General features: G+C 43.2%; 1 protein-coding gene across 1 annotated transcript in view; it reads right to left on the bottom strand.

The window, feature by feature from the left end:
- LOC128301020 (nephrin-like) overlaps positions 1-16309 on the bottom strand; it is a 49320-nt gene that overhangs the window by 15590 nt on the left and 17421 nt on the right. The window contains exons 2-9 of the mRNA XM_053037314.1: positions 15051-15174; positions 14730-14844; positions 10868-10961; positions 9231-9344; positions 6111-6314; positions 5442-5735; positions 5233-5363; positions 4101-4260 (exon numbers count right to left, since the gene is read on the bottom strand). Coding sequence (XP_052893274.1) covers positions 4101-4260; positions 5233-5363; positions 5442-5735; positions 6111-6314; positions 9231-9344; positions 10868-10961; positions 14730-14844; positions 15051-15174 — 1236 coding nt within the window. The remainder of the gene's footprint in view (positions 1-4100; positions 4261-5232; positions 5364-5441; positions 5736-6110; positions 6315-9230; positions 9345-10867; positions 10962-14729; positions 14845-15050; positions 15175-16309) is intronic.

Here is a 16309-nt window from a genome sequence, read left to right as displayed (position 1 = left end):
CATCTCTACTGAGTTTTTTGAGAACGGCTTCATGGCTTGAAAGACCCGTCTCCCAAAATATTCCGTTTTGGTTCGAATTACGAACATTGCGGACACCTTTAGCACACTTTTTTTTAAAGGAAACACAAATTAAATTGATCGCACCTCAGTATATCCCAGCCTTATATAACAAAATCTTCTAATTTGAGAAATGAATGAGGATTTTCTTGAAAATTAACGCGAAAAGATGAAAAAACTATGAAATTGCAACGTTATTTTGAAATTACAACCTAACAGGCGCCAGTATCTTTATAAATTGATTCCAGTATATCGCGTCATTCGTGTAACTTAACAAGCGGTTTGGTGATTGGCTGGGTATGGACTTGAACATGAATAAAGGTGAAGAATGTTCGGAATTTGAAGCTGTCCGTAATTCAGAAGCAGAACGGGTTTGATGCAGATGCCTATTTCGAAGACTATCAAGGTTTATTGATGTTGTCAATGCAATTATTTTTTCAAAGTTCATTATCTTTTGGATAAGCCCTGTACTTCGGCGTAAGTAGTATCTTAATATTTACATTCTCTCAACAAGAATCAATTGATACGCTTCGCCTTTAGTCCTTAGTGGAATAATTAAACAATAGTAGTTTATATTCATAAACCATTACCATTTTCTATAAATGATTACAAGCGGAACATTATTGCACAGAACTAAATGTTTGAAGCACCTTGACCAACTCTCCACCCATTGTAGAGCTAAATATTTACGCGTTTGAAAACGCACCCAAGTGTACTCTAACATGCTACGTTCCAGAAATTGAAATACTGTTATGAGAGTGCTTCACATTGATCGACAAAATAATAACTTGCAGTACTTCATCGTGTTTAAAGCATGCATATTATTTTGATCGAGTGAAGCGTGGGAACCCTACGAAATGAATAACCAAATATTTACGCAGCAAAGGTATATGTATGTGTGTGTGTGTGTTTAGGGTGTGATGCATTATGATGCATTCTGTCGCTTGATAGCAGCTGATGGGTGGAATGGAAAAATCGTTAAGGACTTAAGGAACGGGTGCATGTTGCGGGAGAACAAAAAATGGGACACATATTTGATGCAAGCTGCCCAGAGCGATTGCATGGCAGGACTGCATTTGACTGCATGATCGATCAATAGCGCGAAACTTTTGGATACTGATGTATCAAGCTCGCTCGTGTGTGTGTGTGTGTGCTGATATGGCACGTTGTTTGAAAATGGTGACAGCTGGTACTAGAAAATGGGGATGAAATTGTTCCGGAAAAAGCCACAGCCACAGGCCGCACCGTAGCTCAAAACATGACGCACCATATTAGCAGTGCAAAGGGTCTACCGCCTACATTTAGAGATCGGGACATTTCGTGAAAGCCCAGGCGGTCATCATCAGTTGCGCGTGCAACATCTCGAACAACCGGAACAGCCCATCGGGTTGACCATATAGGCGTGTGTGGGCAGCGAGTGGTTGCGGCGTTCGCGTCACTATTTCGACGTATTGCACCATGCACCGGTGCATCATCAACATTTGCTTCGTTCGGTATATTTCATTCGGCATAACGAGGGCAAAGCGCTCGTAAGTGTAAGAAGACTAGAGCGGCGAAATCGCAACACACACACACTGCATGTGCTTATGTACACCTCCATTAGCGGGATTGTACGCACGGGTGTCAACGAAAATTCCCACAGGGAAATGATCCGCTTTCATAGACCCTGTGGCTGCTGTCACACTCTGGGTAGCGGTGTTTTCGGTAGGTGGTGTAACACCGAACTGAAAAACACTCGACCATGAAAATCGCATAAGCTCGCTCGCTTGATTAGGGCCCCTCTTACCACCGATACTGAGGAGCAAAAAAAACAGCAGCAGCGTGTCACAGCTTTGCAGTTTATGCAATTTGTTGCATTTTGTTTGCCGCAGCCTACCACCCACAAGCGGAAAGCGGAGGAGGGAGGGAAGGTGGGGATAACGGCATCGGTCAAATTAGGTGCGGCGACGCATACAGGTGCATTTGTCACCGTCCGGTGCTCTATTCTTCGCACTAACTAATACACCTCGGCACTCGCTTCACCCTGCCCGGAACAGTTCCTTCCTCACTTGCCATAAGGATTTTCCGCCCCAGGGTAAGCAATCAGAGTTTGCACAGCGTAGCTTTTATAAGCGAGATTGGTGTCTCGCCACACCGGTACGGTGTGGGCCACGATGGTTTAAACCACGGTGCCGCAGTCGTTTCTATCTTGACAAATAATTTAATCGTACGTTTTGTGCGGATCAAGTCAAGTTTACTGCGTTTGGCAGGGGCGCATGCGGTCGAACGTTGGAAACCGGAACGCAAACGGTAGGCTTAGAGGTTCTGTTCCGCCTGCTGTCAAGAGGATAATGAACGTAAAATGGGCTATGAGAGGTGTTTGTGTTACCATACCATCCTGGTAACGACACGCCACACGGTGCACAGTGTAGGTCATCCCCAAAGGGATACTTCTGCGTGTACTTCACCTGCACCTCTGCATCGCTTGCCACCCATTACATAACCCGTTTTTACACCGAAAGCGGATGAAGCTTTACACTGCAACTTCCTGCTCGCGCCTCTCTCTCTTTCTCTCTCCCTCTCTCTCTTTCTCTCTCTCGTTCAGATGCATAATTAGTTTCATTATAAATCCGCAGCGCAAATTATATGTTTGTCGGTTTTTCACTCGCTGTAATTGGGATGGAAATGGAAAGCGTTTGTTTTGGGATGGTGTTAGTGTCCTGAACCGTAACCGACGTGGTAAACAGTAAATGCGCATACAAAAACACACCCACACACATTCTAAGCAAACGCACGGTATAATCATATTTCCAAACAGTGGTGTCTTTGCGCTGGGAAGAACCACAAACGCTTATCACCGGGCCGGGAACATACTAATGAATTAGTTATGGTATGACGCGTTTGGATGCCGAATGTTTGCTTGCGTTAAGGTTCGGGGAACTTGCCGTTTAGCTCATTACGTGAGGCAGCGCGATTGCAGTTGTTGCTTTTGGGGAATTGTTTTTTCTTTCGCCAAGCCGCTGCGCAGATGAAAATAATTCGTTTTTCACTTACGCGTTCTTCGCTTGTTGTTGGATTGATTTTTTTACTGGGAAAAAATACCAATTATAAGAAACACTAAAATACGCATTGAACAATTTTTATGATTTAGACAAATCTTTAAGAATCATACGAAAATGGATTAACGTTAAGACCATCTTAATATGGAGGGTGTTCGTTAATTGGTCAAACAAAAAGGCATACACATTAGAAAGCAATAATGCTTAGCCCCAAAATCGGACAGTTTTTGCTTAAAAGTTTAATAAAATAATTTTGTACATACAACATCAATCACTGATTGTTTTAGTTTATCTATGAACTTAGTGTATTTTTTTGACAATTTGCATACTTTTAGGCATCTGACGTAATGTGCGTAAGATAAATCGTGGAATGCCATTCAAGAAAATAAATCCGTTTAAGACTGTTTCGAAACAAAACTACATCTACTTTCAGCTTTGTGACTATCAGCCGATGCTTGATCGGAAACCCTGTGAGTCCTCCCAAGGGTATCATTGGGTGTCGACCGCAAATTTCCGGCCGCCCCGGGTTAAGTGTTTGGGAAGCGGCAATTAAATGTAATTTCATTTCTATCAACTATCAATTTCCGCCACCGGAGGCAAACGGAATCGGTCAGCCAGAAATGGTTCACGAGAGCAACGATTAAAAGGGGACGAGGAATGGAGCGAGGAGCGGCACCAGGAGCTTTAGCGTGATGTGATACAGAGGTTGAAAATGGGCCATGTCGCATCACTGAAAAGGGTCTCCGTGATTGAGAAAAATCCATCAACTATCAATTTCCGGTGAGATTTACCACCCGGACCATATTAAGGTCCAAGCTACTGGGGTTTGGCATTGGTTTGGGCTCCATTGGGTGAAAGGGTTAAGCGAAATAGTTGCGGCACAGTCCAGCCATCGCTCAGCTGTGCCAATCTCGGTCAAGATGTCCGTTCGCATGCCCAAGATGGACGAAACAAAGATGGTGCAGGAAACGGATGCTAGCAAAACGTCTTAAACTTCACACTTACGCTTCACTCGCAGGTACTGCTGATCGCTGACGGTTTCCCCTTCGGCGTTGATTGCACTGCAAGCGTAATATCCGGCCGATTGTTTCGTTACCTTTTGCAGCACGAGACTTTGGCCGCTCTGGATGATGCGCGCGGTACCGTTGTACTGCAACAGGATATCCTGTCCGATCGGGAATGGTGGAATAGAGAGAGAGAGGGAGAGAGCAAAGGATTGGTCAGTGCTGTCGTTCATTAGGGAATGTAATTTAATCTGGTTTAATGCATACAGCGAAGTGTTGTAGTTACGATCAATGCGATCATTAAGCGCACTATTTATGACAGGCCTCATGTTTTTCGTTTCCCGAAATATTTGTTCTACGTTTATGCTAAAATCTTGGCAAGAAATCATTATCTATAGATTAATCTAATTTTAAAATACATTCATAATAATCATCCAAACCATCTTTCAATTAATTTGCATTAAATAATTGCTAACCACATTCTTACTATTCGTTGTAAATTACTTGTTAGAGAATATTATGATAATGTTAAAAAATTGCTGGCTGTTTAAAACGGTTTCTGTTTATGAACATTTGCTGATTCTTCTGATTAAATTATGGTTCATTTGAATCCTTGAATATGGATCTGTTATGTTGTAATGCTAAGTAAGCAATGCGCAATGCGCAATACACAGAAGTACCTTTATTTGAGTATTCCTAGTCAATAGAAGTCTATATAATATACACTTTAGAATAAAAAAACATATAAATTAAAAATACTTAGATTCAAAATTTGAGTGGTTTGTTAAAATGTGTATATTATCCTTCACTGTTGAAGGTTTCCAAAATGTTTTTAAAATGCCCGCCACATCACTTACGAGCTCTATAAAGAAGCAAATTCCTACCACTTAAATTCGATAACATTCCGATAGACAAATAGCCTTCATCTACGCTACGGTCGTAGACAAACTCACATGCCAAATGGTGCTACTTATCATGCTGAAAAGCTCGAAAGTTCTGAGCACCGTCAACGGAATCGTTTGCCCCATCACTGGCCGTACGATGCTAATGGCGCAATCAGCTGATTGATCGATCGAATAGGTAACGTTTGAAGGCTCGGCATCTGGCCGTACCGCCACCGTGTCGCTACTTACGTTGTGGAACCACTGCAGCCTCTTCCAGTCGGGATTCGCCCGTACGTGACACTCGAAGTACACGTCGTCACCTTCCTTGATATCGTCAACGACCAGCGTCGGTCCCAGCTGGATCGAAACCATCGGTGGATCTGGCAAGCGTGAGTGATCCATTAGCAGAGCGGTGATAGTCAAGTACACCCGGGCACGGGTTGTTGCCGCATACTTACAGACAACATTCATCTTCCAGTCCGTCTCGAGAAACAGCCCGTTTACGTTCGGGTTTTCCGCCCGGCAGGTAAGCGTCTTGCCGTCGTCCTCGGTGGTCGGCGCAAAGCTGAGCGTGGATGTGGTGGTGTTGTGGTCGAGTATTTCGTCCTTGGTGCGACGCATCTGGCGCTTGCCCTTGTACCAGGTGATGATGGCGTTCGGCCGGGAGCCCGTACTCTGGCAGACGATTTCGTAGCGCTTGTCCGCCACCAGCGTACTCGGTGGATTGATCACCTTTATCGTCAGTGGTTTCACTGCAGCAAATGGAACCGGAGACGGTAAGGGAGGAACCCCCCCTCCCCAGAGGGGGTGGGGAAGGAAAATGAAGTGAAGGTAAGTAAATGCCAACATAACGGGGGACACACGGACAGCGCAACTCATGCATTTGGGGAAGGTAGCAGTGAGATGAAATTTTATATCCCTCAATTCCCGTTTCGTGTTTCTTGCACGAACATTCCGGTACCAGACATGCTACTGTCCGTACCATACTTTCAAGAGAGCATTCTGCGAGAGCTTGAAATTCCCTCAATCGACCCGGGGACGTGCATACCCAACGTGGGCAGGCCGGGATAGGGGTTTGCAAATATTTTTACAATAAATATCACTCGTTCCGCAGTGCGAGTACTTACGGTGCATGTCCAGCACGTAGCTCGTCTCCTTCGGCTCGACCAGCTTCGTGTTCATCGTCTGGCAGGTGAAGATGGCATTCAGATCGCTTCGCTGTATCGTTGGCCATAGCAGCCGGTTCTCGATGACATCACCCGAGTTCTGCTCGTACTGATCGTCCACGATTACGCCGTTGATAAGCCACCGCACCTCGGGCTGTGGCCGTCCTGTGTGAGTGTTGTGTTGGGTTTTTTTTTGTTGCAGAGGAAGAAAACCACCGAACAGTAAGAAAAAAGGGCATCATGGGGACTGGCCGGAACGGGTTAAAATAGATGTTCCGGTGTTGGTTGGGAAATGAGCCAGCAACAAAGTTGGTAAATGGAATTAAAAAAGAGATCCCTGCAGTGAGGTGAAAACAAGCGTGGCGAAGCCAGCGAAACGAGATGAGTGTGTTTTCCAACGACGAGTACCATCCGCATCTCGACAATAAACCTCTTACAATGGGGTAACTACTAAAATTTTTTTGTCGTGTTCCTTACTTCCGTAATATCCCGTCCCAACGTAAACACGTCTGCTGCTAATTATTCCGTCGGCTGTCATGTACAGTGCTGAGTGTTTTGTTTTGTATTCCAACCGGAATCGTTGAGCTTCAGGTATTGTTGAGTTGCTGCTTGTATGCAAAAAAACACATGAGGACAAATTTTGACGCGCTTTGGAGCTTATGTCAAAACGTCTTACAGTTGTACCCAATAGTTTGTATAAAACTGTCATTTTGGAAAGAATGTTAAGGTTTTTAAGTTTTTTAACACAGCCCCAGCGATTTTTCTGTGAAAGAAAAATGCGAATAAAATTTGAAAGCGAAAGAAAAATGCGGATTCTAGAACCCTCAAAGATTTCAAAAGTGCTTTATTGTTTGGCTCTGAGAAGAGCTTAGACCTAACAAAGAATATTTATTACTGATCCGATCTAAAAATGTCGAGAATATTTTGTAGCAGCTCGTAGAGCTTTAACAGTTTAATTTGTTGTGAGAATTGCATACCTTTAGGCGTGGTTAACAACCACATATAACGCTTTGATTTAATCAAGTGAATTAAATCTTGTCTCTATTTACTCAGCAGTAACTGATTGAAATTCCATGAAGCAGACGAATTAATTAGCAGGCGACACTAGTCAAATGATCGATCAAAATGATCGTAAAATTTACGATTGCATAACTTTAGGCGCTGCTCATCCGGTATCGAAAGGCGATAAGTTCAGGCAGGTAAATTACAGACATCTAATACATACTAATGTTGATCAATCATACACTAACCGTTTCCTGTCGAAAGAAACGAACCGAAAGTTTAACTCAGTTTAAACACACTTTTGGCTAGCATCGATGTCTTTCGCACCAACTCTTTGCCATTTATCGCTCGCCTCCAACACCCATATCGCCTGCAACCGCGGGCACTGATAAGCTGTATTGAAATTAATTATGTACAGCTACATCCGGCAGAGAAGCCATTAAAAATTCATCACACCCTCACTGACGTGTAACGGCCGGGGTGCCTGGCCAGCATGTGCGAAATACGTACCCGAACTTTCTCGATTCGCGTCTGTTTGTCAATCATTCGAGACTCGAGCCAGTATGGCACGTGAAACGGGTTAGCAAGCAAGGGAATGCTGAGGAGGTAGTAGTATCTATCTCCCCTCATCGGCCTTAAAGTTACACAAATCGAACTTACATCCGTCGGCGAGTTACCGCACCGGAAGTGCAGTCGAAAGCGCACCAGGAAAGCCACAAAAAGGCAACCGAAACTTATCCAATATCTGTGAACTTTTTAAATTAACTATCATTCCCCATCATATCCGCGGTAGCTAGTGGACCTTTCAGATGAGCAGGTCGTCAGATGAATGGTTTGCCTTTTTCCTTTCTATTCTATTTTATATTTAACTTCTAACGCTACGATCTACCGGGGACATCATGGTGGGACATCAAATCGTCGTGTAGCGATTGCCATCAGAGTGGAGGTTTGGCATCGGGGCGGTACGTCCATTTGACGTTTCAAACCGATTGCGTTTCTCAAACGGTACCGACAAGTGGGTAGGTGCCTTGAGAAACATCGACGCATGTTGTCGGTTTAGTGTTTCCGGTACGGTGGCAGCGACTGTTTGGTGAATGTAGCGAACCAGGATGCTGCTACCGCTGGACGACATTTTCTGTTGCGAACGGGTAGCAGTAGCAGAAGTATATTTGATGTAGTCTTGTGATTATTATTAGCTTTTCCTTCCTTACGCTTGCGCTTCGCTACAACTTCCTGATGAGTGGTGACGCTTGAAGCACAAAGTTAGCTTCCGGTTGAGAGCCACGAAACACGATGAAGGGCAAACCCTGGGTGTGTAACGAGGGGAAAAGTAATACGAAAAAAGGGAAATAAAAAGTTCCATTCCTAAGTGGATGTGGAACTGTAGTACGGTTTTAGCCAACTTCCGGGTGGTTGTTGGCAAACGGAAACGGGAAGGATGCAGCTCGAAAGATGCAGAGCTGTAGGGAGCGCATACATGACGTCCAACGCTGCGAACGGTCGGGATGCAAGACGATGTTTGCTCTCATTATTCCTAAAGCGAATCATCTTAAGGTGACTATTATGACATCGTGACGATGCTACGGCTCTTTTTATCTCGCTCTTTCCATTACACAACCACTGACCCAGGTAGAAACCTGCTGGGTATTCGTTGGTGAAGGAGAACTTGAAGCTAACTCGGGTGCGGAGACCCTTGATTGAGGTTTGACGGATACAAAGGTCGCCCGACTGGTGACTGGTTGTCGTAGCACGTTTGAGGGAATGGTGGATATTTGTTTAATGGCTAGGGACGAGGTGCCGAGCAAAAGCGACACACATACACACACACACACCCAGAGTGTTAATGGATTTAAAGGACGCCTTGAAATGCTCGCTGAAAACTCCCGGACTCGGATTGTCCATAACGCATACCGGGAACTTTGCGTGCTCGTGCGCTTACTGTGGGGTTTGACAGCTAATGACAACCCGGCGACACCCGACCTGATGGGTCTGAAGAGCCAGAGCTGACCTACGACGAGCTGTGAGCTTAGACAGAGGGCGCGCACTACTGTGTGTGTATGAAAGTGTAGGTAAACTTACCACCAGAAACACGGCAGGTGATAACGACGTCATCGCCTTCCTCTTTCGGGCCCAGCTTCGTACCGTTGATATGGCGCCCCCAACGATCCAGAACCACCGGTTGCTCGGGCAGCACTGTAAATAGATAATGAGGGCTTAGTGTCCGGGGAGTAAGTAGTGTCTTAATCTGCTGGTAGTGTTAAGCGGCCGTACGCACCGGACGGAACAGTGTCTGCTCATTATGCGACCGAGCGTTCAGTTTTTAGCCAATTCGTACAATTCAGGACGAAAGCTCATAAGCCCGAATAGATGAAATAGAATGTACAGGTAGTCATTTTATGAATACATAAATATATTCACCGTAATAAACTTGAAGTTGGAAGAATTTGTACACATATACACTTGGTACCGTAACGAACTACAGGGTGTTGACGTTAATGAAAGTACTGCTCCCACCAACACAGTTAAAGCATATCGGTGACAATTCCTCTTGGTGTGATTAAGTTAAACCGTACTGAAACCATCAAGCAAGCTGGTCGTGATTTCAATTGAACTCTTCCAAAAAAGGCAGGTTTAAAAATTTCTTCACAGAGGGCGCTTGTTGAATGTTTAAAGTGTAAAATTTTTACTACTAACTAACGGGCAGATAACGATTTACATAAAAGCAATGCATATTTTATTCATTTCGCAATATTCGCACGAAGGCTGATATTAATTCTGCATTAAAATAAATTTGCATTACTAGTTCAGTTTATGGGGAAAGTTCCAAAGATTTAAGCCAGGGTCTCCTGACCTAAGATGCTAAGATAAGATCAAGTATATTAACAAATTGTTCTAGCTTTCCGAGACTTAGACTCGTATATCTTCGCATACCTTCAGGAACTAGGATACCAATTGTTATTAACTGCAAATGTCACTTCAAACCAATTTTAAGTATACGCGAGCATGTTTTATATCAAATCATCTCATCGAAACATCGCTTCATGGCTAAAGAGCCCGCAGTGTACGGTGTGCACGTACCAATCTACTGATGGCAGGCACTGGTGCATTGTTAATAAGGAAGTTAGTAAAATGAATTTACGATTCATTTCATCTCAGTAGCTCATCAGTAAAGCCTGAAAGCGTTTCCAAGACATTACATCCGTACGCCCTGCAGTCTACAGTTGAAAGGCATGGCAGGAAGGTTGTGTGGCAGGCAGCTTGTGGTGGTGCTGGAGTGTGCATTTACAAAGGTACGTGTGGTATGAGTGATGGAATTGCATTCTCACGTGACGAGATGGCACACCGCACAGATAATGTGATGCTATGTCCCAAGTGCACGGGACGTGAGTCTCATTCACCCCCGGGTGCATTATTGCACATTAGCAGCCAATGACAAGTGATTGTCTTGTTTTAAGTGCATCAATTACATCAAGTAGCTGCTGGATGGATGAGTGGTAGCTGTCGTAGTGGAATGGACCATGAAGCTGCTAAGTGTACTGTGTGTGTTAGGCTGACTGAGCAGCAGTTGACGCAGCGCCCGGAGGACAATTATGCCTGAACGCTTCATCGCGAGGTTCGAGAGTGTGGCTTTTTTTTGCATCCATGCATCGAACAGAAGATGCTGCATGTGCTTGACGTTCTCATGTTAATCAAAACAAAGAGGCGCTAGCGCTTACCAATGACGGACAGGTTGTATCGATACGTTTGCGTTTGTATCGTACGAAAGTCGATTCGGCACCGGTACATTCCTTGATCGTGTCGTTTCAGGTTCTGAAAGCAGAGAAAGAATGATGGAAGATTGTACAATTAGTATGGGACCACGTTCCAGAGGTAGTTGAAACACGATTTTAAAATATCTCCTTTACTGACGTTCGTTGTTCGTGTGTCACTTTAGAGTCAGTGAAGAATTGAAGTTAACAACGCAACTACATGAGCATATCGAGTTGTCTTATTAAAAATGAATACTTCTAACCATGTGACAAATACATTTTCTGCAACAAAACGAAAACAGATCGTGAATAAATGATGCGTTTTTTTGTCCATATCAGCTATGTCGATCGGAAAACATGCTCGGTTATCTTCGTGGGAAAGATGTATCGATTCTATACATAGAGGTTATTGTGAGATGGTTCTGAGAATGGTTCGGCAGTCTAAAAACTCAACGTGTAACTGACGGATCAACGGTATCATAACGACCATGACATACATACATTAGTGTACTCGATCCTAATTTCCTGACTTATGTTACATGTGGCTAACGTATGCTAGCATGTAATTATTGATGATGTTACTTTATAGTGAGGTAGAAGACATAGAATTTTATCACTGATTACAAGTTAGCGAATGTATGCTCGCTTTGTATAAAGCGCTCATATGACAAACATATTGCATACCTTTAGGCGTTTTGCTGCATTAAGCTGAAATTGTAATCGCTATCGGTTTAGAAGTTAAAACGAAAGCTACCAATCGGAAATTAACTCCAACCTTATCGAAAAGCATTAGAAACGATCATTTTTTAAATATTATACTACTACTTAATCATGTATTTGCTGATCAAAATCGTAAATTTTATCATTACTTAGCCATGTGCACAGATTGAACTAATTGATAGGAAATTATGAAGTATTTGATTCGAAATTCTGTGAAACGTTGTTCTATATGTTTTTACTGAATATTCCAATATGATATATGCTTTTGAAGAATTCCTAAAAGCACAATATACTCTACATTCACTTTTTTGTCTGCCATTCAGCTCATCTGTTGCCACATTTCTTAGCAATGCAGCTAATTAACTATAGTATTTGGTGCACATGAAAGTTTCACCCCTCGTATCAAAGGAAATATATTACAAAAATAGCACACGTGATCATTATGGCAATTAGTGTTTTTAATTAAATTAAGTGAAAAAGCTCCACTTTACAAGTTCCCACACCGTAACCAACATTTCGCTCAGTCGCGATGGCAAAATTGACAGCGGCAAGGAGTACAGCACGAAACGACTCATCATTTGACCATCGAATACTTCGACTAATTACGCACGTACCGAACGCGAACATTCTCTTGCATGTTCTGCAAAACAGCCCTCTCCAGAATCCCTCCGGCTCCGGTATCCGCCCATCGGTATGATCACATTCCGACATGGACATGAGCTACACAACGCTCAATGATTTTCGGTACGCAACACGAACGGGGAGGTAAAAAGAAGTTAACAAAAATATAAAAAGCACACACACACACACACACACACACACACACACACACACAGCATGGAAAATCACAACACAAATAAAACCGTGCCAACAGATTCGTTACGGTCTCACAAAAATGAAAAAAATGCGAGAAAAGTGAAATAAACTGAGTCACTTGGCAGATGGGTTACAACCGCAAACACGATTTTCTTTGGTTAAACATTGATTTTACTCCTACCCCATCCTGGGATTGGTCCATTTTCCACCTTTTGTACTCTCTTTCCATCTCTTTCACCCTCGCTCGCCTGTCCAGTCCGGGTGGTACGGGTGGCTATTCTTCCACACATTTCATCGACACCACCGGAATAAGTACATGAAAGTGTAGCGCATGTGAGTACGTCAGCAAGGACTCACGAACCATGGATCCGCCCTCGGGGGAGAAAGGACCCGGCATAATCTCAACAAACACGGTGTACGTGTGTATACCCACCTGGTGTGTGTGGTTGGGTGACATTAAATTTCAATATACATTTGCGCGCGTAATGAATTCGGCTTTCCAACGGGGCGGGTTGTAATTTTTTGTTGTTGTGGCCGTTGCTGTTCGTTCATTAATTTTACAACTTCTTGAGTTGCGGTCTGCGTGTCATGTGGCTCGTGTTGCTTGAGAGATTCCGGCGTACGGAGCGCACTCCTTCATGCCCGCAGCAATCTTTTTATCGAATTGTGAACGGTGTGAGCAATCTGTAGCAAATTATTGGTCTTGTAAAAAATAAGCACATACGAGCGTGACCACACAGCGTGTGTGTTTGTGAGTTTATAGCGGAAGTTCCGATTGGATGTAGTGGCCCATCAAGCGATCCAAGTGTACGCGGAAGCGTCACCATGAAGTGGCGTTATAAACGTTCACCCTAAATATACGTTAATACAGCGCCGGTGGCACAGCAAGAATTTATGAGTCATTTATGGTTGATATTTATATTATCCTACCATTCATACCGGCTCCCTCCAGCAAACAGTATGTGATGCCACTATTAAAGCTAATGGAAGGGTGTGTACGAACGCTTGTTTCGGTGAATGACGTCGGACACCCGCATCACGCTCACTACTCACCCAACCACTTGTTTGGGAGTCCGTCGGTCAGGGGGTCACAAATTAGACGCTTTCGAACTGGTTCTGGTCCACGGACACGGTTTTTGATTGAAAAAGTGTGCATGTTTGGTGGGTTGCATGATTAAGTGGATGCATTTCTATGCCACTTTTCGGATGGGTGGTGAAAATGGTCACCAGTGGAAACAAAGGACTGTGGGAAGTTTAAAATGGCAAATGTGATACTACCGCGACCATTTGCGTCAACGGTGGAATGCGTGTATTTGAAGTTCATGCTTTGCGTTGCGTTTTTAATTGAAATATTTACGCCACTGTTTGATTCCACCTGATGGTTCACCTGTGGGCGTAAATTGCAGGTTAAAATTGCTCGTCGTTTACGATGAAAATGTTTTGCACGATTGAAATAATTATTTGCAGCTGTTTGCCGGGCCTTTGCCGGGTGTTTAGCAGTTGTTAGTGAAGGGTACGTGTGAGTGTTTTTAATGTTGAAGGTGCAGTTTGTAGAAGAAGTCATAGTCACTGTTGATGCTTATTGAATTGGGTAAAGTGATCGAAAAGTTAATTGATAAAACCCATGTTTAGTCATAGATAGTTAAAAGTATATTACCTATTTTTACGCTGCTCTTTGGCTATTAATGAAACACAGTTAATTACAAATAACACTCAAACAAATGTTACAAAACTGTTTGTTTGTTATACTTGTTTTGGCAACAGAGTACAGGGGGGTATCACACTAGGGCATCGTTTTCTTCCACGGCGGTTAGCATAATTGTATACTAACACCGACCTAGCGGTTGCATACTTCCAGGTGTTACGAATATATCACTGTTGTCATACAAATATGTATTGACAACTACCTTATGTAAGTCTTCTGTTTGGAAACTGTGTTTAGTAGTAGTAGGATAGTAGCAAAACGGTATTGTCACTCATGGTTTTATTTTATTTCAATAAAGATCGACTGGCCATATTGCTTTTCTACTTCAAATTTAGGAAACAGTTCAAATTGAGGGCAACAAATGTATTTCCAGCACTCTATTTCTAAATAAAAAGCTGCTGTGGAGTTTAACTCTGTGTGAAAGTTGTTTGTGGCCTCTGGGTTTACGACAAAAATGTTGAAAGAATCTTTGATTTAAACACCTGAATTATCCCACGCCAAACCCAAATCAAGCGATCGTAATTAAAATTGTAATGGAATGTGCTAAGGATGGTTACGGGTGCATTTGCCCAACCACCGAAAACTTACCTTGATCAGCAAAGATGCCGGTGATTTATCAATATTGAATTTGGCACGTGATCCAAATACTTCCGGCGCTGACCAATGTGCCGGCTGGCGGGAAATTTTGTCACGTACATCGACACTGTATGGTTTGCAGCACATTCACGTCGTAACATTACACCGGTGTTGGTCGTTATCAAAATCGGGTCCCAGTGTTTTCACGTACCGAATGAAGCGCACAGGAAGAGGCGAAGATGTTATTTCGTGGATGTATGATGTACTACGGTGCGATGGTGAAGATGTGTCCACCATCTCCACCCGAACCGGTGCTGTCGGGCGTTGGCTTACCTGTAAAGTGGGATGCCGGCATTATCCTTGAACCACAGCACCATGTACACCTGGGACAGGGGCACCGTAATGGGACACTGCAGCTCGATGTTGCGTCCCTCGACACCGTCGACGCTGAACACATCTGGAAGGAAGTTGGGGAAATTGCGAATTATATTACTATTATTACTATCGCGAAAGTTGACGCTCGGGATGGTTGGGGTCTCTTAAGTTAACGAGCCTTTAAGCTGCAGGCAGCAGCAGGAGCTCTATTAAGAGAGTTTTGTCAGCTTGCTGGTACGTGAAGGACTTCTTTGGGCGATGGTGTTTTAATAGCTATGAAAGGATTTCTTAAGACAGCAGGCAGAAACTTTCCTGTCCTATGTCAGGTTAATACTTTGGCGTCGAAGGTAAAATAATTCGACTGTTAACATCATGAAAACAAAAACGCATGTGAAACATTTGGTAAGTACATGGCCTTTAAATAAACTTTAGAATAAGTAAATTATTCCTACTATAGTATATATTTTAAGACCTCAAATAAAATATATAACTCAAAGTGCGAAAGTAGATTGCTGAAACAATAATACCTTGATTTCAAACCTTATTTTTCAAATGAAATCAGTACCTCATGGCTCATGGATAAATGCAATTGCATCAAATCATACATTGTTTGTGCGCGAATCAAAACGTACATTGCTTATTCGTTCACATCATGGTCTTCAATGTTAATCGTTCACGGATAAATCTAGGTAAATTTCAGAAGTTTCTTGAACATATTTTCAAATGTCTACACGTTCGTCATTGCAGAAGTAGCAGAAAGTGCATAAATAATGAATGCTTCTAAAAGGTGAGTTCTGACAACTACTATCTCATGTTTATCTCTTGTCAGTATTGCAAACCAATCAAGCCGCATTTTACACTTCATATTTCCAACGTTTTTTTGTTTGTCGAAAAGATCTATCAATTTTCCCTCGTTACTTGTGACCCCGTTCAAAAACAGGTATAAAACATTCGCTCGGTTTGAAAAAAAATCTCAGATTACAATTGCACAAGGGTTCAAAGTTTGCAGCTATAAATAAAATCAGCGTTTCCAATTAGTGGCCTCCCATGCCGGTCACCAGCGTGCATTGCCTGCATGCACAATCTACTGGCCGTATTCTAAGCGTCCGTGTACAATTCGCAATGTTTTTTTTTCTTGGGCGATTTCGTGAATTTTACCGCTTCCCATCGCAGATCAAAAACTGCATCCCAATGGGGACCGCAATCGTGGCGAGTGA

Source organism: Anopheles moucheti, chromosome 3 (assembly GCF_943734755.1).
Source record: "Anopheles moucheti chromosome 3, idAnoMoucSN_F20_07, whole genome shotgun sequence".
Taxonomy (NCBI): Eukaryota; Metazoa; Arthropoda; class Insecta; order Diptera; family Culicidae; genus Anopheles; species Anopheles moucheti.
Note: the sequence above shows the minus strand (reverse complement) of the source record. Positions and strands in the feature narration are given on the sequence as shown.